Consider the following 26,783-nt stretch of genomic DNA (forward strand, 5'->3'; position numbering starts at 1 on the left):
AAAGACACCACAGCCACATTTTCTCTGGTTCTTGATTTATCTCAAACCATCAACAGCAGCAAAGAATCTGGCTTTAAGAATACTCAGTAGGGGCCTAGAATGGGTTGGGGTCAGGCTTTCATTGTCAACTCAACCCAGGACCTTTAGAGGCTTGGCTTCAGAGCGGAAGGGCCAAGAGGAAGTCTCAGCTGGGGAGATAAGGTTGTGACTGGCCATTGGAGGTAGGCAATGTTGGTTGCAGCCTGAGAGAGGGGCTTTTGGAGTCCAGTGGGTTCCTTTCAAGGACTCTGATCTGCCATGGGTGCAGACACCCCAGGGATTGAGGGCGGAGAAGTCTCCCAATCCTGGAGGTCTGCTTTGAACTTTTCGCCATGTTCTCTCAGGGCATGACGCCAGATTACCCATCTGCAGATCTATGACAAAGGTGACTGGGAGTTTGTTGAGGTTCAGTTTGTCGTCGTTCGAGTGGGGTCACAGGTACCAAGGCCCAGCTGGGCTGATCCTTAGGCAGAGGGAGACTCCACAGGCTCAGCATTGTCCCTGCCAGCCCCCTGGAGGTGTGGGAATAGGCAAGATGGAAATGGTGGTTCCCTTCTACACAGTGGTGTTGCCTTGAGCAGGGCAGGTGGCTGCTTCCTGGGTTGGGTAAGTTGAGCCATGGATGGACGGTGGTGCAGGCAGTGACCTTAGGGTCTCTTCATTGCTTGGTGGCAGCTGGAGGGGTGGGAGAACAAAGGCATTAGCCATTCCTTTGCCCTCCCCCATACACACATGCCCTTTATTTGGACTGCTGCTCTCTGTCTCCTGTCTTTCCTGGAAACAGATTGAGTCCTAGAGCTGTTGGCTCCATGGTACTTCTCTGTGGGGGCCCATCCTGAGCTGTAGGGCAGGCCTCCTCCTTAGGTTGGGCTTTGCCATCCTTCCCTCCATCCAAATAGATGAAGTGGATTGATGGAGACCTCCAGCCAAATTTGGGGGTGGTCCATCAGTGGCCTTTCCTTGACCTGACTCCAGAGGCTCTAATCGGACGCCGTGTGTAAAAGAGTGAAAGAACTCAGTTCTCCAGGGCACATCAAGTCACCTCTCGGCAGGCCCAGAGTCCAGAGCGCTGTGTGATCAGCTTGTGAATCTGCTGCTGCCGGGCCTTCTTCCGAACGCGCTCATAGATGGGTAGGTCAGCTGGCTGCCACAGGGGCAGTTGGTAGCTGCTGGGCAGCCCCACAGAGAATACCTCGCAGCCCCGGGGATAGCCCTGTGACCAAAAAACACTAAGGAAGCCAGACAGGCATGTGCAGCCATTATCCAGCTTCCATTTCGATCCTCTCCACAAGAATGAGCCTAAGATCCGAGTACCACACTCCCTTCTCTCCTCCAGGAGGCCTCTCTAGGCCTCTTTGCATCCTTCCCCCTCCCCTGCATTGTGTTTACATAACCCTCCTAACCACATAAGGCCCCCTTGGCTGGCTTCAGGACCTCTGCACCCACTTCTTCCGCCATTTCCAGGTGGCAGCCCTAACTAAGGGTCTTCTCACCTGTATTCCCTGGGACTCTCATCTCCTTTCCACTGGCTGGACCTCAGTGGGGGACACCATGGTGCTGAAGTAGGGAGGGGGGCCATCCTAGGGATCGTGAAGAATGACTCAAGGTGAAGCTCAGGACTTAGGGTCAGCAAGCAAGAAAGCAGAGACCAAACCTTTGTTGTCGCCCCCGCCCCATCCCTTTAATCCTCTCTGCCTAGTCCAAGACACAAAGCTCAGAGCCTCAGCATTTCTGAAATTCACAGCATTTCTGAAATTCACTCGGCTGTAAAGAGATTCCACTCCTTTCTGGCTACTAGCTCATTCTCTCAGGATCCAGCAGCCAGCTCTGATGACCTTTGTGGGGAGAGTCAGAGAAAGCCTCCTCCTCCTGTCCCTACCCCTTCATCCCTGGTCTGGTGCCCAGAGCTGGGGGCCAGAGCCTAGAGAGGCTGCAGCTCAGAAGGTTGTTTTTGCTTTCTGTACCCCAACTCCATGTGGTGCCCAGTCCCTGGGGAGAGAACTGACAGTAGTGGAGTTGCCACCTCCCCCTCCCACAGAAGTGGGGCTCTTCCCCTGAGAGCTGGGGAGAGGGAGGGCCTCCAGCTGCTTGGAGAGCTGGGAAAAGACCATTGTCTTCACTGAGCTCCCCAACACAACAGTCCAGTTTTACAGTGGTCAGGGGCGGGGCTGGCCAGGATGTCATTAACCCTTTTCACACTGCTGCCATGGCCCCAAGGGAATCCAGGCTGGAAAATATGGAGTCCAGAGGCCCCTTCCACAGGGAACAATTCCTTCTCCTTGGCCAGAAAGCAGGTGTCTTTTTGGCAGGATTGGGGGGGTGGGGGACAGGGGAGCATGAGGCAAGGGATGTGTGAGGAAGGGAGGGGTGCTTACATATTGACCGGGGCTCTGGGAGAAATGGCAGGAGCGGAGGAGCTGGCAGCACTGGGGTCCCGCTGGTACAGCAGCAGCAGCAGCAGGACAGCCATGATGAACACCAGGGGCGACACTACCCTCCCCGCAAAGGCACAATCAGGGCTGCAGCCTGGACCTGCATGCACAGGCGCCTCTCTCCTCCCTAGACTGAATTCTGTTCCAAGAGTTGGTGGAGGAATGACCTGGCTGGGTCTAGTATCAGCTTGGCAAGCAGGGGAAACTGAGGTACAGGCAGCAGCAGGCTGAGCCCTGGGCTCTCTTCTTACTGCTGCATTAACTCTCTGTGGCAGATTTGTGAGGGAGAACAGAGGACCCTTATTCCATTCCTCCCGTCAGCCTAGGGAAGGAGTGATGTGTGGAAGGGAGATTTTACAGAGAAAGAAACTTAGGGAAGGGAAGGGACTTGTGGCGGGGGCACACCCCCTTGGAAACAGTGGTTCTAGGAAGGCAGGAGAGGACCCAAGGGCCTGGTGCCCATCATACTCCTGCCATCATGGACTGTGGCATCAGAGAACTCAGCACCAACAGGGAAGGGACCTCAGGGGTCACAGGCCAACCACACAGCATTCTTCCTCAGGGCTCAGGGAGGGATGTTGCTCTAGGTGACCCTGTAGATGAGAGGCTGGGCTTCTGGCCTATGGTGAGGGGCCAAGGGTGCTTCTGCCCCAACCCTGGGACTCCACAGTAGGTACTCACCAGTGGCCACAACTATGCCTAGGAGGTTGTTGTCCATGGTGATGTCTGTATGCGAACAGCAGCAGCAGGGGGGGTGCCAAGAAAGGGCATTGGCCTTGAGGAGCAACAGGGCCACAGGACTGGCCCCTTCTTGGGGGTCACACCTCAACCCAGGAACCGTGACCCAGAGGGGTAACTTCATTCAGAGCCAAGCAAATCTGTGAGCAGCTCTCAGCCTCTCCTGCCCCTGCTTGTTTTGGTCAATACTCAGCCATGACCTCAAGTCCCATAGATGGCCCTTCTCACTGCATGGGTTGCAGCCACCCGAGGGTCCGTCTACGACTTTCAGGAGAAGGGGTTGGTGGGATCAGGCTTGACTTCTGCTGAGCCTTAAGCACAGCCAGGAGAGCTCTAACTTGCCCAGGTCTCTGCACTTCTCCGTCCCAAATCCCTCTTGCCCGACTCTGCCCACCTTCACTTCCCATTGGCCCAGGTAACTGGGTTCAGGGAGCCAATTGGCTGTCCTCTGACCTTGGCTCCCACCTCTAATGGAGCGGTGGGGTCCATGGTTGCCCTGGAAACTGGGCACCCGGGCCACAAAATACAATAGCCTCTGTGCCCAGGCTCTCTCTCCCTCTCTCCAAAAGGATTATTGTGGGGGCCCCAGGGGCCCAGCCTGCCTGTGAAGGCCCCCCACCAGCTCTACCCCCATGTCCTGCTGGGCCCTGCCTGAATCCTGATCTTGACCCCAGGGGCCCAGCCAGGGAAGGATTTCAAAGAAGCCTCAAAAAACCTAAACCCTCAGGCTGCGCTAACTCTACAAAAAGATGGGGGTGGGGAACACTGCTGGGAACGCAGGCAGAGAAACGTCCTGAAGCTGCACTCCCACTTGCCTCAAGGACCTGAAGAGGGGAGAGGGCGGGCGAGGGCTCCCCCCACCCCCCTGCACCCTCAAAACCTGCCCTCTGAACCTGTCAGAAGTGGAGCCGGCCCGCAGTGCTTCTAACTCAGTGGGACCAGACTTGCGGCCAGAGCAGCGGGGGTCAGCTGGAATTCAGCAGTTCTGAGCCTGCCCGCAAATTAGAATCACCCGGGGAGGTTTGGAAACAGACCAAGGCTGGGCTGCCTCTCAGACCAGTTCAATCAGAACCCTCAGTCAGGATCATGATCCACTGGCTAATAAGAATGTGAAGGCAAAATGATCACAGCAGGTAACAGTAATGAGTAACCAGGGCCTAGCTTAATATGCTAGGGAGTGGGAGCGGATGAACAGGGTACACATTCCACCTAAGTTCAAAAAACTCTTTAAAAATGTGCTAGCCTTACACAGCCTAGCTGCAGACTGGGTTCAGCCCACAGGCTGGTCTGTGATCCCTTGATCACAAAGCCTACATGTTCTAATGTTTACCGTCTGTGCCTGATACGGGGTCCTGGTGGAGCAGTGGTTAAGCACTTGGCTGCTATCAAAAAGGTCAGCAGTTTGAATTCCACCAGCTGCTCCGTAGAAACCCTATGGGGCGGTTCTACTCTGTCCTAGAGGGTCACTATGAGTCGGAATCGACTCAATGGCAACAGGTTACAGTGCCTAACATGCTGAACCCAGTAATTGTTTTATTGACCTAAGAGTTGATGTATAAAAAAAAAAATTCTATAAAACCAGAGAACTTCAGACATTTCCTCAAATGTTGTGTGCCGTCGAGTTGATTCCAACTCATGGAGACCTTGTATGACAGAGTAGATCTGCTCCACAGGATTTCCCAGACTGTTGTAATCTTTACGGTAGCAGATCCAAGATTCTCCCATAGAGCAGCTGGGTGGGTGGGTTCGAACTGCTGACATTCAGTTAGCAGTTGAGCGCTTAACCAGTGTGCCACCTGGGCTCTTTTTCCTCAAATGGGAACCAGAAAATAATCATCTTAGTCCCAGGACCCCAAAACCATTTCCTTTGAATTCTTGCTGTTAACCCCTTCCCGGCTACGTGCCCAGCCAGGCCCCTGTGAAAGCAGAATGTGGTGAGTTGGGCTCCAGAGTCTACCTGCCTGGGTCTGAAGCACGCTTCCATCACCTACTCGCTAGACTTTGGGCTCAAGTCACTTCGCAGCTCTAAGCCTCAGCTTCCTGATCTGCTGAAGGAGAACAAAAGCACCCTGAAGGGCTGTAAGGGTTAAGAGAGATTCCAAGGGCACAGAAGGGCAGCGAAGTGGCTGGCGCCAGGAGAGCAGTCAAAAACCAAATGAAAACACCCAACCCTGTTATTGGTGGTCAGGGGTGCCCCCTCCTGGCAACTAGGAGAACTGGCCATGCGGCAGCCTGGGCAGGATGAGTCCCTTGTCCCCCAAGCTGAGCTGAGCAGACTGGGTGATTTTAATGGTCTCCGGAAACCTTCACCCTCACCCCGCGTTAAGGTATGCATGACTGATACAGAGCCCTTGCTGACACTCGGAGAGCCGGAGGGGGAGAAGGGCTCAGGAAAGAGAAGGAGCCTGGGCAAACCTTTCCAACATACCCTCCCAGGTCCTAGGGCCGTGGCCAGGGACCCAAGCCCCTGCTGCTTCCCATCCCTAATGGACAAGCCCCTATGGTAACCACCAGGCTGTGGCTGGGGGCACCTCAGCTCTTGAGGATGCCCCCTAAGTCAGGGCTGGGCAGGAACTGAGAGCAGGGAGAGCTGAGATCACAGGCTGGGGTGGCCCTGGCCCTGGCGACATTGGAGGCAGAGAAGCTGGCATTGGCCCCGGCCTGGTGGCAGAGAGCCAGTGCTGGGCTAGGGCTCTAAAGAACTGTGCTTGAGCCTCGGCTTTCCTGCTGGCCTGCTGGGTGGCAACAAGGATGTCTCCTAGCCTCTGTGGTACCATTTACTCCTCAGAAAGTGGGAGCTAAGTTAGATGAGTCCTTGGGCCCCTTCTGGTTCTTGGATAAATTCTAAACTATGTTCCCACTCAGCAGGAATGAGACCTCCACCTTATCCTGGCCGCCAAAGTCCCAGCTTCTAAGACTTCTAAGAGAAGGCCCAACAGTGATGGCGCCCCAACACCCGGGAGGGAAAACACAGAAGCTCAGCTTAGAGAGATAGAGATATATTTCTTCTGTTGCATATTTCAGACTTCACACTGAGCTTCAGGCACAATTCTCCTCCAGGTTCTTCTGAGACCCCTGACAGAGTGGTCTTCCCAGCTGCTCCCAAGGACTCACCCCACCAGGCTGGGAGCCCAGGCCCTGCTTGCAGTTCTAGGGCACCTGGGAGACTCCGCCTCTCCCTCAATAGGGCCTGGTGTCCTGCCTTTCCCATCAAGGGGCAGTGTACACTGGAAAGCCCTAGAGCCAGCCCCACCCACTCCTCTAGGGTCCCCTGGCTGTGCGAGGAGGGGCTGTCCCGCCAGAGTCCAGCTCTGCAGAGCTCCCTAGTAACACCTGGGCTCCCAGCCTGGCAGGGCACTTGGCGAACCTGCTGCATCTCCACCGTGAATACCACAGGCCCAGGCTGGGGGAGGGGACTCTGGAGACCGAGGAGGCCCAGCCCCATCCAGAGCAACAGCAGATGGGCTCATCAGGCCCCTGCTCCCCAGAGCCATGGCCCACTTCCTGGGCTGCTCAGAGCCCTATTGCACATCTTTTATTTCCAGTTCCTCCCCCCACCACCCATTTTCTTTTTTAAATAAAAAAATACAAACTAGAAGAGGAAGTGAGGAAGTGCCAGGCGTGGAATGCTGCAGCCCTTCTCCCCACGATCTCGCCAATCCTCTGGTCCTAGCAGAGCCATCGGCAGTAGTTAAGTACTGCGTCCGCCTTCCCTGCGGTACTGCGGGCTCCTGATGGCTGGAATGGGTGCTACCTGGGCTTGGTTCTTGCCTGTGGGAGGGAACATCCCTCCATTGTCTGTAAGGTGCAATTCCCCGGGTCCTCCGGGCGCTGGCTGAGGCCCTGCTACCTGAGTCGTCCGTCTGCTTTGACGGGCCCCAGCTCTGATTTGGGGTCGGGGGACAGAGAGCTCCAGCTGGTCAGTCTGCAGGGCTCCAGGGAGGGGCATATGGAGGGGCCCATGGCACACAGTCCAGCCACAGACCAGAAGCCACTCAGTTCCCCATCCGTCCAGGCTTCCAGTGCGGGGCCTGTGAGCTGCGCATGCCGCCGCGCGGCCTCCTCCGCAGGCTCTGGCTGGGGCAGGTTCAGGATGCTGCTCAGGCCCTGGAAACTCTGCTCCATGTACTCATTGTGGGGCGGGCCGGCGTGCAGCCAGCTGGCATCATCTAGGGGTGCAGAGCAGGCAGTGAGCATGCCCTGCCCAGCATGCGGGCCAGAGCCCCAGGCCAGGCCTGGGGACCACCCACTCCTGTCCCAACCCTACCACTGAATCCCATCTTGCTGAGTGATCCCGGGCTACTCCACAGAGCTTCCTGTGCCTTTGTTTTATAAAACCAAGACTATGATCCCTGAGCACCTAACCTCAGGATTAAATAAATCGGTGGGTTCAAGGCACTTTAGAAAATAAGGTCTCTTTCCTATAATGGACTGGTTGTCACCCATGCTTCTTCTCACCCATCTCCAGGGGCTCATCAGAAGCCTCATACCTGGCTCTCCAGCTCTGGGGTCCCGTCTGCTTCACCAGCCTTCTCTTCCACAAGTACCCCACTCCAACCCTGGCACCCTCCACCCCTGACTCCAGCCTGCCTCACCCTCTGTACCTCTCATGTATCAGACCCCTCCCATTTTGTTCCCTCAGCTCAGAATACCCTCCTCTGTCTATAAAAACCTGCTCAGTTCTTAAGGCTCAGCTCGGCTACCTGCCTGCTGTAGAGCTTGCCTCCGTTCTTCCCCCGTCTGGCACCTTCACTACTGTGTTGACTGAGTTCCAGGGGAATGCCCTGGATTGCCCCAAGCTGTGCCCGGTTGGAGTGACATGAATTGAGTCATACCACTAGCACCCCTGTCCTCTGGGCTACGCTTGCTCTGAACCAGTCTCTGTGAGAGGGTGCAGTGTGGGGAAGGAACAGCTACATGTTGAGCACCTACTGTGTACCAGCTACTAATACACTCCCAGGGGTTGTATCGGGCCCCCATTGCGGGAACCTGCCCAGCCTAACTATACCTCTGCTCAGAGTCTGCTCCTTCAGCCTCAGCCAAGTGGGTGGAGGGCCACGTGACCTACCCACCCAGCCAACTGGTGGACTGAGATGGCCAATCAGATTTGTCCTCCCAGGAATGAGGCACTTGGGAGCCAAGGCCCAGCCCTGGTCAGCTCTGTTGCACGGAGAGGCCACGTATCGCGAAGCAGACAAAGTCCAAGAGGCAGAGCCTGAGGCCCATAGGCAGAGGCCAGGATGAGGGACGAGAGGGCCCAGGGACAGAGGGGGCACCTCTGGTTCCCAGTGCGACCTGTAGTCCTGCCCCTGGCTCTGGAAGAGAGGCTTGCAGTCTTCCAGAAATGTCTCCTTTTTCACTGGAGCTAGCTGAGTAGGTTTGTGTTACACATACTCTGGTGATCTCTGATAGTGTTACTCCTACTTTATGAGTGATGAGACTGAGGCTCAGGAAGGCCAAGTGATTTGCCAAGGATAACACTCTTGTTAAATGGCAGAGCTATGTTCCAAACCTGGGTCTGCCTGACTCCAAGGTTTCCCCTTCTACCACACCATAGTGCTGGGCCCTGGGATGTGAGGGGACAGAAGGTCACAGGCCCTAGCCTTCCCTCTCTCTCCAATACGGATGGGGGTCACCTGCCTAGCAAATTCTATTCTGTCTCGCTTCTGGGCATCATTTGGGAACTAGGTTGGTACCTTTCCTGAGAGGTAGTTTGCGGTTGAAGGTCAAAGGCAGCACGAGGAAGCGGGTCTCGCCCAGGGGCTCCCAGAACTGAAGCAGTCGGACGGTCCAGGCTCCTGGCCGCAGAGGCCGGCTCAGTGGGGGCTTGTACTGCGTGACCTCGGTCTCCACGTCTACCGTGATGTCATAAGATGTGGCTACCACATAGGTCGGGTCAATCCAGACCACGGTGGCTGTGAGGTTGGGGCCCCGGGCCCAGCGCTGTATGGCCACAGGCTCGTCCAGTGGCCCTATCAACCCCCCAAAGTTCCGGAACAGACGTTCTTTGGGGTCCCACTCGGTGCCAACCTGTAGGGAGGGAGGCAGCTGGGCAGGAGCCTGGGAAAAGTCCTCTCTATTCTGGTGTTGCCTCTAACTCACTGTGTGAGCTCAGGCCAGTCATTGTGTCTTTCTGGGTCTCAGTTTCCCCATCTGAAAAATGAAGGGGTCAGACTAGGAGAGCTCTAAGGTCTCCGCCTATTCTGATCTGCCCTGCAATGGTGGGGACCCTAAGGTCGAGAGGAGGTTTTCAGCTCTGCCAGAGACCATCCCCACATGAAGCTAAAGCCTCCAAGGAGCAGGACAAGGAGACCCTCAGAGTTTAACCTGATGGCCCAACCAGAATGTTCCAAGTCCCTCCAGAAGAAAATCCCTGTGGTTGAGAAGACAGGGCTTGCATTGTAGTGGTACCGACAATGCCCTCTACCCATACCAGCCATACTGGGAAAGCAAGGGTCTGTGAACCCACCCCATAAAGGCATAGCCAAGTCCTTACTGCTCCCTCCCGTGGTTTCTGTCCCTCTCTTCCCGCTACCCTGAGTCCTACTGGGGGTCAGGAAAAATCAAGGGGGAGGACCTGTCCCACCTCCAAACTCTGGAGCCGGCTCGCTTGGTCACTGCGCCCCACCAGCTTCAGCAACCCCTGGGGCATCAGCCACATCTCAAGTGTCTCTGCCAGCCCCTGGGCTGAGGGCTGCACCGCCTGCGTCACCAGGTAGCCCTGGAAATGGTCGTCATAGAAATACAGGTGCACACTGGACGGCAAGCCCCTGGGCTCAAACCTAAGAAGGTTCCAGCAGGGAGAAAGGGAGATGCCATCAGCATACCTAACTTGGCCTGGAGAACCAGGGAGGGGTTCTGGGGAGTCCCACCCCAGGTACTTCCTTTGCCCTAAATCTCATACCCACAGCATCTATCTGCCTGGGTCAAGCTTTTTTTAAGTTTGCATTTTTCCCTGCCTCAGACAGGAGAATCCCTGTGGGCAGAGGCTGTCTCTTTCTGATTGGTCCCCCACATAGGGCCCCATAGCCTGAGGTATCAGAAGGGGGTCTCACCTGCAGAGTGTGGTGGCTGGAGGGGGTGCAGCGGTGGCAGCATGGCGCAGGCTGAGGCGGGCAAAGGCAGTGTAGGCGGTGAGCATGATGTCACTGAGCCCACTGGGGCCATCAGCCACATCATACGTGTTCTCCCAGTAGGCCTTGAGGGCTGGCGTGCCTGGGGGGTAGCTGCCATACAGGTGAAAATCTAGGATTTCCAGAACCTCCTGGTTCACAGTCGACTCAAACTTCCGGGCGAAGAAGGTGGGTCTAGAGACTTGCTGGAGTGAAAGAGGGTGAAGTCTTGCTGGAGTCTGGAGGGTGAAGGGGTCTGGAGATCCAGAAAGCATGGCGAGGAGGGTGACCCAGCTTCCGGGCCCCTCCCAGGACTGCCTAGAGATGAGGACTGGGCACCCCACTAGGGCTTTTCCTGCTGCCACGGTAGCTCACTGCCCAGGGCTATGGGCTGCTCGAGGTGAAGCCCCCCAGGTTCTCTGACTGGCCCGCCCTGGATCCTTTCCAACCCCGGGAAAGCTCATGGGGGAAGCTCACAGGGAAAGCTTGGGGTGAAGCGCTAGCAAGAGGCAGCCTCCCAGGCCATGGGGTAGGCACCTGCAGCCGCAGGAAGTCCGAGGGCTTGAAGTCGTTGGGGGAGCAGCCGCACCAGTCCACGATGTGCTTGTATTGGCACTTGCAGCCCAGCTTGCGATTCCAGTTTGTGACCCGCAGGTTGTTATCTATGAGGCTTTCGCAGGCCGGGCTGTTTTCCAGCACCGTGTGGAAGAAGGACTGCAGGCAGCCAGGGGAGGGTGAAGGGTAAGCTGTGGGCACCTCAGTAGGCACCCGCCCTAGCCTCCAGGCCTTCCTGCAGTCACCCACCTCAGCTGGGAGCAGTGTATACATGTAGAACTGGCGGAGCTGGGCTACCAGCGGGTCGTCCGTGTACACCACGTACTCCACAAAGTTGCGTGTCAGCACGAACCAGTCGGAGCCACCGTCTACCACAATGCCCGCTGGAATCTGCCGCTCACCCAGGCGCCACATATGTGAGTCACACTCGTGGAAAAGTCGGTCCAGGCCCTGTTTTTTGATGAACCTGTGGATGGCAGACAGGTCATGGCTGAAGGTCCCACAGGGTGAGGTCCAAGCTCTCTCATTGTGCCCAGGCATCACCACTCCTACGTCTGCGGTTGGTTGGAGCTCTACAACCCTGGGCCAGGGACAGGCGAGCTCCACCGAGCAGAAAGGGTTGTGACAAAACCCCAAGGCCAAAGCCTCCCCTATTCCCATCTCCACCCTCACCTAGAGTTGTCCCGGCCGTGCGACTTGAGGAAATTCTTGTCCCGGTTCTTGGACAGGAAAGCCACCAGCTCCTCATTGGTCCTGGAGACGGTATGGTGGGTGGGGTGGGCAGCAGTGTGACGGGGAGGCGCTCAGACACATCGCAGAGCAGACTCTGTCCAGCACCCCTTCCCTTTGCCCCGTGGTCCCTTCCTTTCTCACTGAGAGCTGTCCTGGCCACGTGTCTCATGTTCAGCTGATGGTCAGGGGTGGTGGTGGGCACCTGAGGCCCCAACGAAAGCTAACCCCATTCTTCCTCCACCCTTGCTGTCTGATCCTGCACCCCCAGGGCCTCTTCCCCATCTCTTGTTGATGTCTATCCTCAGATCAGGGGGTCCTGGTGGTACAGTGGTTATGTGTTTGGCTGCTAATTGCAAGGTCAGCAGTTTGAATCCACCAGCGACTCCATGGGAGAACAGACCTGGCAATCAGCTCCGGTAAAGACTACAGCCTAGGAAACACTATGGAGTAGTTCTGTTCTGTTCTCATAGGGTTACTATGAGTCAGAATGACTCGATGGCACACAACACTCTCAGGGCATCCTTTACCAACCCTTCCCCTAAAGCCTGGTTGGGGCCAAGGGGGCCCTGTCTAGGCTGTGTGATCCCAAAATGAGGTATGGGAGACGTGAAGGAGTCCATCAGGGCCCTCCAAACCCAAGGTCCTCTCCATCCGAGGCCCCAGGCCCAAGTGACGGTCTCCTCCTATCCTGAGTGGTCAAGCACTGGCCCCTCACCTGGTTGGGTAGTCGGTGGCACTGAGGTTGATGAAGAAGTCCCAGGCCCAGCCAGGGACCTCCAGAAGGTCTCGCATGCTCCTCAGGTACATCCTCAGCAGGCTGGCCCCGCCCCAAATGGTGACCATGCGCCAGGGCGTCACCTGCACGTTGTCATACTGCCGGGCCAGCTCTACCACCTCGCGGTGCAGGTAGTTGGAACGCTGGCAGGGAGGAAGGGGCCGCTCAGCAGCTGTGCCTGGACCCCCAGCATCGCAGTCCCCCTGACCCAGAGTACAGGTAATGTGCAATGAAGGCGGCACGGGGCAAGGCTCCAGCTCCTAACCCGCTGTGTGACCTTGTGCCAGCTCCTCTCCTACTCTGGGCCTCAGTTTCCCTATCTGCAAAATAAGGAGGCTGCCTGAGCCAGGTCAAAGGCCCTGTCTGTCTGTGACCTTCTGGGCCTCCACTCTGTTCACCTCAGGTCACTTGGCTTCCACCCTGCCACAGTACCTTGTCCACGTGGATATAGAAGAAGTGCTGCTTATGGTACACCGCCTTGAGGAGCCTCTTCAGCTGACGGATAGCACGGCCGTGAACCACCAGCATGTAGGCGATGCGCACTGGAGGGCTGTCCACGGGCCGCTGGGCCTGGATCTCATCCCACTGGATGCCAGGGCTCATCTTCCCTGAGAGCAGAGAACAGGTCACAGGGTGGGTTACATGGGAAGAAGGGCTGCCTGCCTCCTAAGAAAGGAAGAGCCCCAACCTAGAGCCTGACACTCCCAGGGCACAGCTTCACCTCTGCCACTCAGCACACTTAGTGTAAACTTGGGGAGGGGGGGTGGGCCTCTCTGGGCCGCTTCTTCCTGTGAGAATCCCTCCCATGTGTCTCCTGGGGCTCCACCTCTCCACCCCACGCCTAGGAAGGACCCGACCTCCGTGTTCCTCACCAGCCAGCTGGCAGTGCCGGGGCACAGCCTTGGGCATGAGGTTCCCGGCCTGGTGCAGGCACACCACGTTGGCGATCTCCTGCTGGCACTGTTTGGTGCTGGCCCGGGCCAGTGCAGACAGCGCATCCTTGCCTGTGATCTCACACTTGGGGGTGAAGCTGTTGTCTGTGGGCTGGGGGGCGCCCTCCACACTCCCTGTGTCTCCGTGTGGTGGGAAGCCAGCTGCCCCCACCAGTGCTTCCCCGGCTGCTGCCCCGCTCAAGTTCTGGCGGCCTGGGGCCTCTGGGGGTGGGGCAGGTGGGACTCGCCGGCTGGCTCTGTGCCGGCTGGTTACTGCCCGCACAACCTTGGCTACTGGCACACCCGGGCTCTCAGCACGGCCCCGCCAGCGCCCATGCCTTCGGCCTGCGCTGCCCCGCCGCCCTGCCGAACTGTCTGTGTCTTTGGAGCCCTCGCCAGGGTCGAGCGGCCGTGGCTTCCTCTGCCTTCCTTTCTGTAAAAGACAGACAGACACAGACCACTGGAGCAGTCACTCGCCTCCTGCTCCTTTAACTCCATCTTGGCCGAGGGCACCCTCACCTTTAGAAGCCTCCGCCCTCCTTTACCTGGAAGTTCTGTTCACCTGAACACTGCACAAACAGCGCTTCTACTGGGAAGACACTCTGACCAGCTGGTCCAGGCAGGGCCAGCCCCCGCATTGTGCCACCAGATCTCCACGTCCCCCTTTACCTCACAAATCACAAGGCACTTCTTTTCTTGCGTTGGACTCCGAAACCACTTTCTTTTTCAGCAGATATTAAAGTGAGCCCCAGCCCCCCAGTCCTATTCTTCTGCCCCCCTTCCCTGCCTGACTGAATTCATCCTTCAAGATCCAGCTCCAAAGCCCGTCTGTTCCACTAGCAGACAGTGAGTTCCTCAAAGGCAGCCTATGTCAGTTCCACCTGCCCTGTGCCCAGCAGAGTACCTGGCACACAGGGGGCCTCTGGCTGCTGTCTGGAAGGGACGGAGGACAAAAGGTCCTGTGTGAATGCTGCAGACTGCAGACTCGAGTCACCAGGGCCCCAAGCCTAGCTCTGCCCTTACCAGCAGTTATCAACAATTACTGTTATCTGAGCTTATTTCCTCAGCTGTAAAATACAGTAGGGAAGAGTGAGTATAAAAAGAGCTAAAGCATGAGATAATGCAGCTAGAAAGAGCTGTCTAAACCAGCTGTCTGTCACTCCTCTCTGCCACTCCAAACTTGAAGGCCACGTCCCTAAGTCCTCTTCTAACTTGACCTTTCAGCAGGACCGCTGTACTGGATCACTTCCTCACTTGGCTTCCAGGATACCATGCTCTCCTGGCTTTCCCCTATCTTCAAGGCCACTCCTTAACAGTCTCCTCAGATGATTCTTTATCTTCCAAGTCTACCCTTGGGCCTTTCACAGTCCTACTTCTTTACTCCCTACGTGATCTCATTCATTTCCTTGGTTTTAAGCTCCATCTACATGCTTTTCACTCCCAAATTTATCTCTGGCCTGGATTGCTTCCTTGATCCTACTCATCTGTCTGCCTCCTGGACATCTGCTTTGGGAGTCTGATTGACCTCTCAACCCTGCAAAGGCCTGAAGTAACAACTCCAAAAGTAAACTCCTGCTCTCTTCCCCAAAGGGCTCCTGCTTCAGTCTTTCCCATCTCAGGCAAGGACAATTCCATCCTTGAACTTGGTCAGGCCAGAAACTTTTGGGCATCATCTTTGACCCTTCTCTTCCTCTCATACCCCACATCCAATCCATCAGCGAATCCTGTTGGTACTGCCTTCAAAATACCCCCATCACCACCACCCTTGTCTGGGATTCCCTGCTCTCCTTGGTCCTAATCTTGTTCCCCTTTGGCCTGTTCTCATAACTGTAACATTGTTCCTGTGAGCACTTATATCCCACCTCACCACTCCTCTGCTTGAAAATGCCAATGGCTTCCCATCTTAGGATAAAAGCCAAAGTCCTTTCACTAGCCTGCAAAGGCTAAGTGAGCTGTGTCCTTCTGACCCCTATCACCACCCCTTTCCTCTCTGACTTCATCTCCTAACTCTACTTCAGCCGCAACGGCCTTCTCAGTGTCCCTCATCCCACCTGCCACACTCCTGACTCAGGCCTTTGCAGGCGCTACTCCCTGTGCCTGGAAGGTCTCCCCACAGATCATTCCTTACCTCCTTCAATTCTTTGCTCGGGTGGTGTCTTCTCCGAAGGCCCACCCTGACCACTGGATTTGGAACTCCAGCCCTCCTCCATCTCCTGCTTCATTTTCCCCACAGCACGTATCACCTTATAACATCCTATCATTTATCGTTCATATTGTATTACTGTGTGCATCTCTCCTTGCAAGAATGTAAGCTCCATGAGGATGTAATCCCAGAGCCCAGGAGAGTATCTGGCAACAGTAAACACTCAATATTTGTTGAAGGAATGAATGATGAACATAAAGCTCTTGGCACAGGCTCAGCATTCAATAAACGCTGTTATCCTTATTACTATTACTGCATAAAAAAAAAAGTTGTTTTTTTTTTTTTTTTTTTCCTGCATAGGGAGTAGGAAATAGTCAAATGTTAAGTCAGGAAAGGGGTCCAAGGCCCTCAGATGTCTTGGGCTCCACTGGGTTGGGTTCTGCCTTTCCCTCACCTTCAGGGTCCTCCCCACCCCTCTCCAAACATGATAAGAACCTCATGCTGTCAGGCCAACAGCCACCTTTGGGCCAGGGCCCCACCCCTACACCCTAGCACCAATGTCCTCTATGTCCAGAAGCCCTACAGCTTCCTTATCTTTTGAAAAGTGCCCAAAAAGAGCTGGGGTATCCACCTTCATCTGAGAAGAGATGCCTTCTATACCCACACTGGGGAGAGCACCCTGGGCTGGGCAGCCCCCAGGAAAGGCTAATACAGCCCCGCTGAGCTGAGTTTGCATTCACCTGGCAACATCTGACCCGGCCACACAGCAGGCAGAGAAAGACAGTCCCAGGCCTACATGGATAGAGATGGTAGAAGAGCTGTGGGCTCTTTGGGGTGGAAGCAAGGATCAGCAAGTCAGGAAGCTGGTCAGGAGGGCAGAGTGCGGGGCATAGGGCCAGGCTGGCTGCGGTGGGGGACAGGATGTGGGAGGAGACAAGCATGTTGGTGCTCTGCCCTGCAGCAGGGAGTTGGCTGACCCTGAGAAGGACAATCCCAGAGGAGGCTGGGGGACCAGGAGGCAGCAGTGGGGAGTCAAGAGAGTCCCACCCCACCCCTCCCAGGCCTCAGTCCATATGGGCATCAGCAGGCCCCCATGGTTGTGCCCCTAGAAAGGCTGCCACCAGTAGTCCCTCAGGTCAAGGTTCCCTCTGATTCCTGAGGGTGGGGACTTGCCTCTGAGGCCCACCAAGGAGGCATTTAAAGTTCTCTGCCATTCTTGGCTCTGCAGCTCCCCTTCAGAATCCTCCTTTGAGCCACAGAGACTGAACACAAAAACATTACCTAAACCCCACCTTCTCTGGCCTTCTCAGACTGCGATTAAAACAAGTGGTGAGACAGCGCTGGTAAAAGCTTTGAAAACTATAAAGTGGCTCTCTGGATGGTAATGATCATTCCCCGGCATCCACTCTAGGCCCTCTATAGACGGGCAGAGTGTGCATCTTAAACACACATCTGATCACGTCGCTGCTAAAAACCCTTCGCTGCCTCGCACCACACACAGAATAATGAACCCAAGCCCCTTACCATGTATTTTGACCAGCCGTGCAGGATCTGCCCTAGACTACTTTAAGCTTATTCACCATACCCTCCTTTCCACTCCTCAAAGGAACCCAGCTAAGCCCATTCTCCTCAAGGCTTTTTGCTGGAACGCTCTGGCCCACCTCTTCCCAAGGCTGGCTGGCTTCTTCAGCTCACATGCCACTTCCTGGGAGAAGCCTTCCCTGACCACCTGATCTAAACTCCCTCCACCCTGTTCTTCCAGCAGAGCAGCCCCCATTCTCAATTTGGAATTATATATTTGAGTTTCCTTTTCACTGTCTATCTCTCCCTGTAGACTATCAGCTCCATGAGGGCAGGGACCACATTTATTGTCTACTTCTGTATCCCCGCTGTTAGCATAGTGCCTTGTATAAAGCAGGACTTAATAAATATTTGTTGAATGAATGAGTGAATGAATGAATGAATCTCTATTATCTCTAGTCCCACTGGGCAATGATGGTGATGAGTCATAATAACAGGTGTCATTTACTGAGGGCTTAGAATGTGCCAGGACCCCGGTGTGTGCTTCATAGTAATCTTTACAATCACCCAATGAGAGAGGTGCTATTCTTATCCTCGTCTGTAAGATGGGACACTGAAGACAGAGATTTGCCAGTGGTAACACAACTACTTAGGAGCAAGAGCTGGGATGGGATGCTAGAGCAGGCAGTCCAACTTTCACACTTACCTTCCTAATGTTAAGCGCCTGGCCACCCCAAGGTCTGCTGAGGTGGGTCCAACTACCGACAACTGCCTACATTGCATAACCTTTAGGTCATCCGGGGTCTCTTCCCACTGCAGTTCAGGAGTTCCCCTATCACTTTCAGTCTAGGAAGCCAGAGGAGGGGTGGGGCAGAATCCTAAACACTCCACTGCCCCAGTGCTCTACCCCAGGCTGGGCAATCTCTCAGCCCATCCAGCCCCACGAAGTTCAGGGCCAATTGTGTCTAAGAAACCTCTCAATGACGTGCCCCTTCCCAGAGTGGTCGCCAGCCTCTGCTCACATCATAGTCCAGGGCCAGAAGGCTCCCTGACTGCTCAGCAGACCATTCCATCTTAGGACATCCCTCCCATCTGCCAAAACAGTCTTCTTCTAAAAAACTATTTTTTTTTTTTTTTTTAATGAGCCCCAAATGATCTCCTCCTCCTTGCCGGTCCACAAAGAACCACCCCGCTCCCTTGGGATGTCAGAGCCAGCCTCCTCCACCCCACCCTCAGCCTGCCCTGCAAAAGGCCAAGTACCCTCAGCTCCTTTTGAGTTATGGTCTTACATGACTGTTCCCACTTTCCTCACAATCCCAGCCTCTCGGTTCTCCCAAAAATAGGTGGGTCAGTTCTTCTCCTTGTCTCCATACCAGGCCTTCCACACTGCTGAGAAGCATGAAGGGGAAGTGGACATTGGGTTCTCTTGGCCTTTGCCCTACCAGGCAGAGAAGCCCAAGAGGACAGGCAAGCAGAGCCTCTGGAGGCTCAGAACCAAGAGGGAAGCCTGTCCCTGTGACACAGGGAACCGCTTTGGGCCACAGCTTGGAGCCCTGGTTTGACCTATTCTCCCTGCCCTTCCAGATGGGTCCAGACCCTACTAGATCCTTCCTGCCCACACTCAAGGAGGATGGGTCTGAACCTCCAGCTGAAACCACCATAGGCAAGAGTGAGGGAGGCCCTTCCCGCAGGGACTTTGGGGACGGAGCAGGATGGGGGTTGCACCCTCCAAGATGCTGGGCCTGGGGCTCTGCTAACCCTGCTGCTGCTGTGCCCATTCCCTTAGAGCCAGAGAGCCCCCTCTCAAATCCCTAATGTCCTGAGGCCAACTCACCAGCTTACCTCCTGTCACGTCCTCTTCTGAAGACCCACCTAGGTTCTTCAGACCCCTCTGGCTGAGGAAGCCACGCCTCGGGGACACTCCAGTTCTCTCCCTCATCGGTCACTCCCTGTTCCCTCAGTTCCTGGCACACACTTTGCCCCGGGCCCGAGTTCCACCCCCGGGTTCCACTTTCCCACCGGCTGCTGCTTCTCAGGTACAGCTGGTCCCTCAGCCCTGCTCTACCGCCCACAGCGCACACCCCCACCCCCTCCCAACTTCAGAAAGTTTGGCCCGGGTCTCCCCGCCCGGGAGCAGGCTCGGGCCCAGCCCCACTCCCCACGCCTGACCTTCACCGCTCCCGGAGCCAGAGACTCTCCCTGGACACGCTCCTCCCGCCTCCGCCCCCAGCCTGCCCTCGGCCCGGGCCTCCGGGTCATGCACCGCCCCTGCGGACAAGCCCCAGGCCCGCCGCTGGCTGGGGCGCCAGAGCCCCGATGCCCCGCTGCAGGCAGCCGCCCGCGCCCCGCACGCACGCGCCCGTGCCCCACGCCCCCGGCCGGGGCCGCCCGCAGCCCCGCCAGGACCCCGCGCGCCCCCGCGCCCGGCCTGCCCGCCTGCCCGCCCGGCCGACGGCGTACCTCGCCCGGCTCGTCCTCCTCCAGGCCGCTGAAGCTCCACACCACTAGGCCCTGCAGCAGCAGGATGGCCAACGCAGTGGCGATCGCTAGCTTGTAGCGCCGCACCAGCTTCTGCACCCGCGCGCTCGCCACCATCTTCCTGCCCGGGACGCGGGGCGCGCGCCCAGCCCTGCAACCCGGCCGCGGGCGCGCGCACGGTCGCGGGGCCGAGCCAGCACACCCCCCCCCCCCGTCCGGAGAGGCTGGCCGGGCGCGCGCCGGGGCGGGGCCGGGGGCGGGGCCAGCGGGGCTAACGCCACGCCCCGAAGGCCAGGGTGGACCTTGGGCCTCAGAGCTGCCTGCAGGGGCCGCAGGTGGGCGTGGGGCGGAGAGCGTCCGGGGCAGTGTCCTTCTGGCCTCGGTCGGTGCCCCACCTTTCACCTCCTCTTGGACAACAAACCCCTTGTGCCAGGTTGCGGAGAAGTCTGCGGCCCGACCTCTCGCTCGCTGCCTGGGCTCGCGGGGATTCGGCCTCGCGCGGATAAACTCTAGACCCGAGGGTGCCTTAGAGCCCCCAGAAGCGCCGAGTTGGAATAGATTGTACAGGTGCCAGAGGCCTCTGCTTAAAAACTCTGGAAACCTCACCTACGGGGCAAAGTTTAACCCCCCCTTGACTGGCATCCGAGGCCCTCACGAAGCCTTATCGCCTCTCCCCTCTCGCTCTCATCCTAAGCATCCTCAGGCCTGTACTGGGGCAGTGGGTCTCAAACTCAAGCGTATGTCAGAATCACCTCCAGAACTTGCTAAAACCAATTGCTGGGCTCCACCCCCAGAATTATTGCTTGGGTAGATCCGACGAGGCCTGAGAATGACAATTTTCGTTGATGCTGCTGGTCGGGGGACCACACTAGACTTTTGCATAAGCTGCTCTCTCTGCCAGGTCTTAGCAACAGCCTTCTCCTGCCTCCTGTCAATCGCGTCCTCCCCTGTGCTTCCCCAGCACTGTAAAATCAGCCCTGATCACACAGCCCGTCGTGATTTTTCTGGGATCATACCTTATTCACCTTTGAATCCTTGACCCGGCCCTTGACACCCTGCAATGTGCAGTAAAAGCCGGGGCCCTGATGGTGCAAACGGCTAAGCTCTCGGCTGCCGAGAGGTTGGTGGTTCAAATCCACCCTGCGGCTCCTCGGGAGAAAAGACCTGGCGATCTGTTTCTGTAAAGATTACAGCCTAGAAAATCCTATGGGGCAGTGTCATATGGGGTCGCTATGAGTTGAACTCTACTTAGATGGTACGCAGCAACAATGCTCAATAAATGCTGTGAAAGAAAGAGCGGTTGAAACCCAACTTCCTCTTTAGCCAGCAGGCTGGAACATATTTTGAGTGTCTGGCGTGCTCACGCCGCGCATCAGACAAGTCTAAACACGTGTGGCTCTCTGAGCCCGACAAGTCCGGGGAGAGAGGGAGGTAAGAGGTGGCAAGCCGGCATCCACCAAAGCACCGTGTACCCCCAGCCGGTGAGGCGAAACGCTTAAGAGAAGGAGGAAATAAAAATAGCAAAACCAAGACAGAAGATTTAAGATGAAAACTTTAAGAACCCCACAGAGATCTGCAAAGAGAAATGGTTAAACAAACAAACAAAGGGTGTAACAGTTCGAAGGGGTTTCAAAGTTGCCGGGAGATTAGCTTGGTGCGGAAATTTTAAACTGTGATGAGATGCGGGAGACCCAGTCATTTGATGGCACATAGATGGAACCTCATGTAATCATCTCACGCTCCTTCGGCATTTGTAATCATTCCATTCCTCAGCGTTTGTTAAATGGGAGCATTATAAACAATGCTTCCAATGACAGTTTGGCTACTTAAGAGAACCTACACTTCAAGGATTTTGGAAAACATCAGTTGACATGGCAGCAATTGATATGCTAATTAATATCGATCTTGTGCACTCATTAAATCAGGTTCCCTAGAGACCTTTACTTGCCAATACTCTCCCCCACCCACAATGAAAATAGCTTTATTTTGCATAGATTATATAAATAATACATACTCATATAACATTTAAAACATAGAAAATATGTAAGTAAAAGTTGCTTTCAATCCCACCCCACTGAGCTCATCATTACCATTTTGGTGACCACTTTTTTTTTTTTTTTTTCCTTTACCTCTTTATGGTACACATGTAAAAAATTTTGCATTACTAAAAGCGCATCATGCAGGTGGTTTTTAAATATAGAAACTTATTTGTAAGCACCCCCCCCGACCAGTGTTAAAAGCCTGGCCTTCTTTCTCTTCCTTTCTTCCTTCTTTACACTCTGCTCCACAATTAACACACACGCTAATGCGGTTGTTTCTTCATTTTTCTAAATTTTATTTATTTTTGTGGTGGTTGTTCAGAATATGCACAAAACATACACCAATTCAACAGTTTCTACGTGTACAATTCAGTGACATTGATTACATTCTTCGAGTTGTACAACCATGCTCACCCTCCATTTTTGAGTTGTTCCTCCCACATTAACATAAGCTCATTGTTCCCTAAGGTTCCTAGCTCATCTTTCGAGTTGCTAAGTTCAGTATGATCCCACATAGGTAATCCTCACACTCAGGTTGTTGCTGTTGGTTTTTGTTTTTTTTTCAGGGGAGTCATTATATCTAGAAGATTGACTCATATTACACACACTTCTCTGCATCTTATTTTTCTCACTTAACTATAAATACATACTGGTACAGGTCTAATTCAGCCTTTTTAAAGGCTGCCAAAAAAAAAACTTCTTTTTTTTTTTTTTTTAAGAAGTTGTTTTTTTTTTAATACTCCATTCCCGGCTTCACTGGGCATTCATTCGGTTTTTGCCACTGCTACAGGCCTGTAATAACCATGCTTGTACGCGGGCACTGATGCTTGTATCTATGCAGTGATGCTTTTATTTCCATGGTAGACTTTCCCAGGAATGGGATCACTGAGGAAAAGGGAATTTTAAATTGTTAATAGATTTTGTCTGATTGCTTTCCCCCAATACTGTGACACTTCACAATTCCAACAGCAAAGTATGAGAGTACGGTTTCCTGCATCCCTTCTAGCAACAGGTGTTACCACTGCTCTTTAGTTTTTCCTAATCTGATAGGGAGCAGTGATCTCACTGTCATTTTAATTTGCAGTTCTCTGCTGGGGAGGTCTTGAGACTGTCTCTCTTGTTTACACTGTATGTGAACAACACAAGTTGTTAAAACATTTGCGGTACAAACATGGTCACATCTCTTTCATTTTTCTATTTAGCCACCTGAGAACCTCTGGTCCTCTGATTCATCTTTGGTACTCTGAGTTGTCTAAAAGACCTGTGGTGTGGGGGTTAGCTATGCTGCTACCACCCCCAAGCAGGAGAGCACTGAGGGTGAGACATTTAGCTGGTATAAATGCATCTTATTGTCACATGGGGTGGCTATGGGAAGCTGGTCTGCAATTAGAAGTTACTCAGAGGGGATTTCACTGGTCTGGTCCACAGCTCTGCCCAGGCCACTAAAAAAAAAAAGTGAAGACAAGGCACCCATTATTTAGACTCCGAGGGTTGCAGTTCTCAGTCATTCATTCCCAAACTGTATCAGCAAGTATGTTTCCATTGTGAGAAGTAGAAATTCCATCTCCAAGTGACCTAAACTTTAATGGGGGGAAGGCTGGAACGTTCATGCTTTGATATGCTCCTAATATACAACGAGAGCCAATGTTTTAAAAGACACTAATAAGGCGTAAAGGCATAAAAAGCCCGTTGCTGTCAAGTCGATGCTACTCATCGTGGCCCTATAGGACAGAGTAGAACTGCCCCATAGGGTTTCCAAGGAGCGGTTGTTGGATTCGGACTGCTGAACTGCTGACCTTTTGGTTAACAGCCTTAGCTCTTAACTACTGTACCACCAGGGCACCAATAAAACATAGGCAGGCTGAAAAAACAGGATAAACATCAGGCAAGAAAGGTAATGAGTAGGGCCAAAACAAAAGGCCTGTGGAGTTATGGGAGCTAAAATGTTCCTCATGGAATGGACAATGGGGCCAGACTCCATCACCCCAGGGACTGGGGTGAAGCTACCTCACTCATGAAAGGAGGCTGAAAAAATGACAGCCAACCTGTGTCAAAGAAAAAATTGCACCAGACAATTGTAAACAGGCAAGGACAACTTTATTCAAAAAGATTATTGCAAGAAGGAGAGGAGGAGGATGACTGGAAGCGGGGACTGCATAGAGGAAGGGGGACTATGGCAATAAAACAGACCCAAGTCTAAGTTCAACTCCCTGAAGCAAAGTACTGCAAGGTTTTTAAAATGGCGCAGCCACTGTGGAAAGTGGAAAACAGTTTGGTGGTTCCTCAAAAAGTTAAACATAGAATTACCGTATGACCCAGCAATTCCGCTCCTATCTATATACCCAAAAGAATTGAAAACGGACTCAAGCACCATTATTCACAGTAGCCAAAAAGCGGAAACAACCCAGGTATCTACCAACAAATGAATGGATAAGAAAAATATGGTAGATACATACAATGGACTATCATTTAGTCATAAAGAGAAATGAAGTTCTAATATATGCTACAACATACATTAGCCTTAAAAACATTTGTTGTTGTTAGTTGCCATCAAGTTGACTCCAACTCATGGTGACCCCATGTACAACAGAATGAAATGTCGCCTGATCCTGGACCATTTTCATAGTTATTGATGTGTTTGAGCCCATTGTTGCAGCCATTGTGTCAATCCATCTCATGGAGGGTGTCCCTGGCCTTGGCACATTATGCTGAGTGAAATAAGTCACACATAAAAGGACAAATATTATATGATCCCACTTATATGAAATATCTAGAATAGGTAAATGCATAGAGACAAAAGTTAATTAGTGGCTACCGGGGGCTGGGAGTACCGGTGAATGAAGTTACTGCTTTAAGGGGTACTGAGTTTCTGTTTGGGGTGAGGAAAAGCTTTTAGAAATAGTGGCGATCCTTGTGCAACACAGTGAATGCAATTAATGTCACTGAATTGTACACTTAAAAATAGTTAAAATGGTGAATTTTTGGTTATATGTATTTTCCCACAATAAATTTTTTTTAATAAAAAAATCTCAAAAGGCAGATTTATTGCAGCAATAAGTCATTCAGTTCAAATCTCTTTCTCTCTCCACTGTTCCCACTCTTTAAAGTAAGTAGCTTTGACAGTTTGCTTTATTTCCTTCCACAGCGTTCCCTGTGCTCATACAAATACACGCAGATGGAAACCCTTGAATAGGTTCTCCCTCAGTGTTTTACACAAACAGGGTAGTACAGAAATTATTCAACTACTTGCTTTTTTTTTAAATCACCGTTTTATCATAGACATTCTTGAGGGTATTAAAGGTATATAAGCCATTTATTATTGGACATTCAGGAAATGGCTAGTTGTTTTGCCACTACAAATCTTGCTGCAAAATCATCCGAGTTTGTATATCCTTATATACTGGTGTCTATATTTTTGTATGATAGATTTCCAAAAGTGAAATGGGTGTGTACATTTCGATTTTAATAGCAATTGCCAGAAGACTGCAAAAGGCACTAGCATTGAGAATACATGAAGTTTCTCCTTCCTTTAAACCTCTAAGTAGGTGACTCAAGCTGGAATTTTTCTCATATTTGAGTTTTTGCATCTGATTTTTTTTCCCCCAGTGTCCTGGCATACATCTTCAAATGATTTATTCAAGAAGAGTGCTGGAGAGGAATGATTTTTTAAACAACTTCCACATCTGTGACGATCTTTTGGTTGCCTTCATACATAAACAACAACCTAGCTTTTCCTTTAGATTTTTCTATCTGTGTATTTCAAACCACAGGTCACAACCCATTCAATACAATGGATTGTGACTACACTTTCAAAACCACAGCATAGTATAGACAAGAACAGAAAATATTAGAGGGCATTGAATGGAGTGAGGGTAATTATTGTATCACAAATGTCTGAAGATCTGGGTATGAGGGAGATTTCAATTTTCTTTTTATATCTTCCATGCTGTTCATAGCTGTTGTTTTTTAAACAAGATAAATGGGTTACAAAATGCTTTTTTTTTTTAATGTTTTTTAACGATGAGTTGAAGTAAAAAAAAAAAAAAGGACATACACTGCTTTGGACGTTGTAAGAAATCTGAGATCATTTTAATTTAGGCTCTTTGTTATTTTTTTCCCCATGTCCCTTTAAGATCCTTATTTTATTTATCACCACCATCCCAATTTCAACTTTTTTTTTTAATTTTAAAGAAATATCCGCACGTGGTATTAAAAAAACAACAGGACAAAGGATATAAAAAGAAAAATAAAATCAATTCTCTCTCCAGAATTTCAGCCCTCCTTCAAAGGTCTGTGGGTGGGGAAGGGGCGTTTCCAGAAAACTAATTTTTTTTTTTTTTTTGCTCTAAGAATTCCACCATAGTCTAAGCGTGGTCTTCTTTTCATTAACTTTGCTTGAAACTCCCAACACGGTCTGAGTTTCCAACTAAGCTCTTTCTTTACACCAAAAGAGTTTTCTCCCCCGGTCTCTTTGTAACTGCTTTCTCTACATCTGCTCTTTTCTCTTCAGCATTCGTGTAATTTCCAGGTTATAGCCCCTGCATCTCATGACCTGTCTCTTTCCTTTCATGTTTATTTTATTTTCTTCAGTGTCGGGTCTGCTATTTACAACCTACACTGTAATTTTCAACTTAGCTATTGTGGTTTCTCTCTCTCTGCCGTACTTCCTGCTCTCACGTTTCTCCTTTATAAGGATCTTTTCTGTTTTCAGAGATACAGTGCTCCTGGAATCTCACTGAGAATTTGAATCAGTTATTGAGATTATTGTAAAAAACGTGTGTTTTTGGTCATTTTTTCCCACTAGAGAGGCAGCTTCCTCAGAGCTTCCAGGGGATGTTTATCTTTTGAGCCGCAGAGTTCCTTCCCAGATTCTGTTAGCTGCCCTTTGCTTCATCCTCACAGAGGAAATGTAAGCGCGGCCAATATGGCTGTTGGGGTGGAATCTTTATTTCCCTTGATTCTTGTTTCCACGAGGTAGTGAGATTTGGGGTGTAGGGTGCTGACTTAGGGTACGGTTATGCTGGAAGGTTCTCTGTCGTTCTCTCTGTTTACCCTGCCACACCGCTCAGAGGAATGTAATATCTGATTCTTGAATGTGGATCAGCCTGAGAGAGGATGTTTTCTGGGCTGCTCTTTGGCGCAAATTGTTTGTGCTCGGTGACTATGGAAATGCTGGTGGTTGGAACCTACCCAGTGGCACCACGGGAGAAAGGCAATCTAACTTCCTTAAGATTGTTGTTGTTAGCTGTCATAGAGTCGATTCCAACTCATGGCGACCCCACGTGTG

General features: G+C 52.7%; 1 protein-coding gene across 1 annotated transcript; it reads right to left on the reverse strand.

Annotated features, from left to right (window-relative positions):
• Window positions 1–3,198: 3,198 nt before the first annotated feature.
• On the reverse strand, window positions 3,199–19,630 carry XYLT2 (xylosyltransferase 2). The gene is made up of 11 exons (XM_049860545.1): window positions 19,440–19,630; window positions 13,256–13,748; window positions 12,816–12,991; window positions 12,324–12,526; window positions 11,549–11,629; window positions 11,126–11,342; window positions 10,859–11,035; window positions 10,265–10,527; window positions 9,796–9,991; window positions 8,906–9,239; window positions 3,199–7,378 (listed from the first exon to the last, which is right to left on the reverse strand). Exons 1-11 carry the CDS (start codon window positions 19,572–19,574, stop codon window positions 7,056–7,058), a joined length of 2,598 nt encoding a protein of 865 aa, XP_049716502.1. The 5' UTR covers window positions 19,575–19,630; the 3' UTR covers window positions 3,199–7,055.
• Window positions 19,631–26,783: the final 7,153 nt, after the last annotated feature.

The sequence above is a fragment of the Elephas maximus genome, chromosome 19, assembly GCF_024166365.1.
Source record: "Elephas maximus indicus isolate mEleMax1 chromosome 19, mEleMax1 primary haplotype, whole genome shotgun sequence".
Classification (NCBI taxonomy): domain Eukaryota; kingdom Metazoa; phylum Chordata; class Mammalia; order Proboscidea; family Elephantidae; genus Elephas; species Elephas maximus.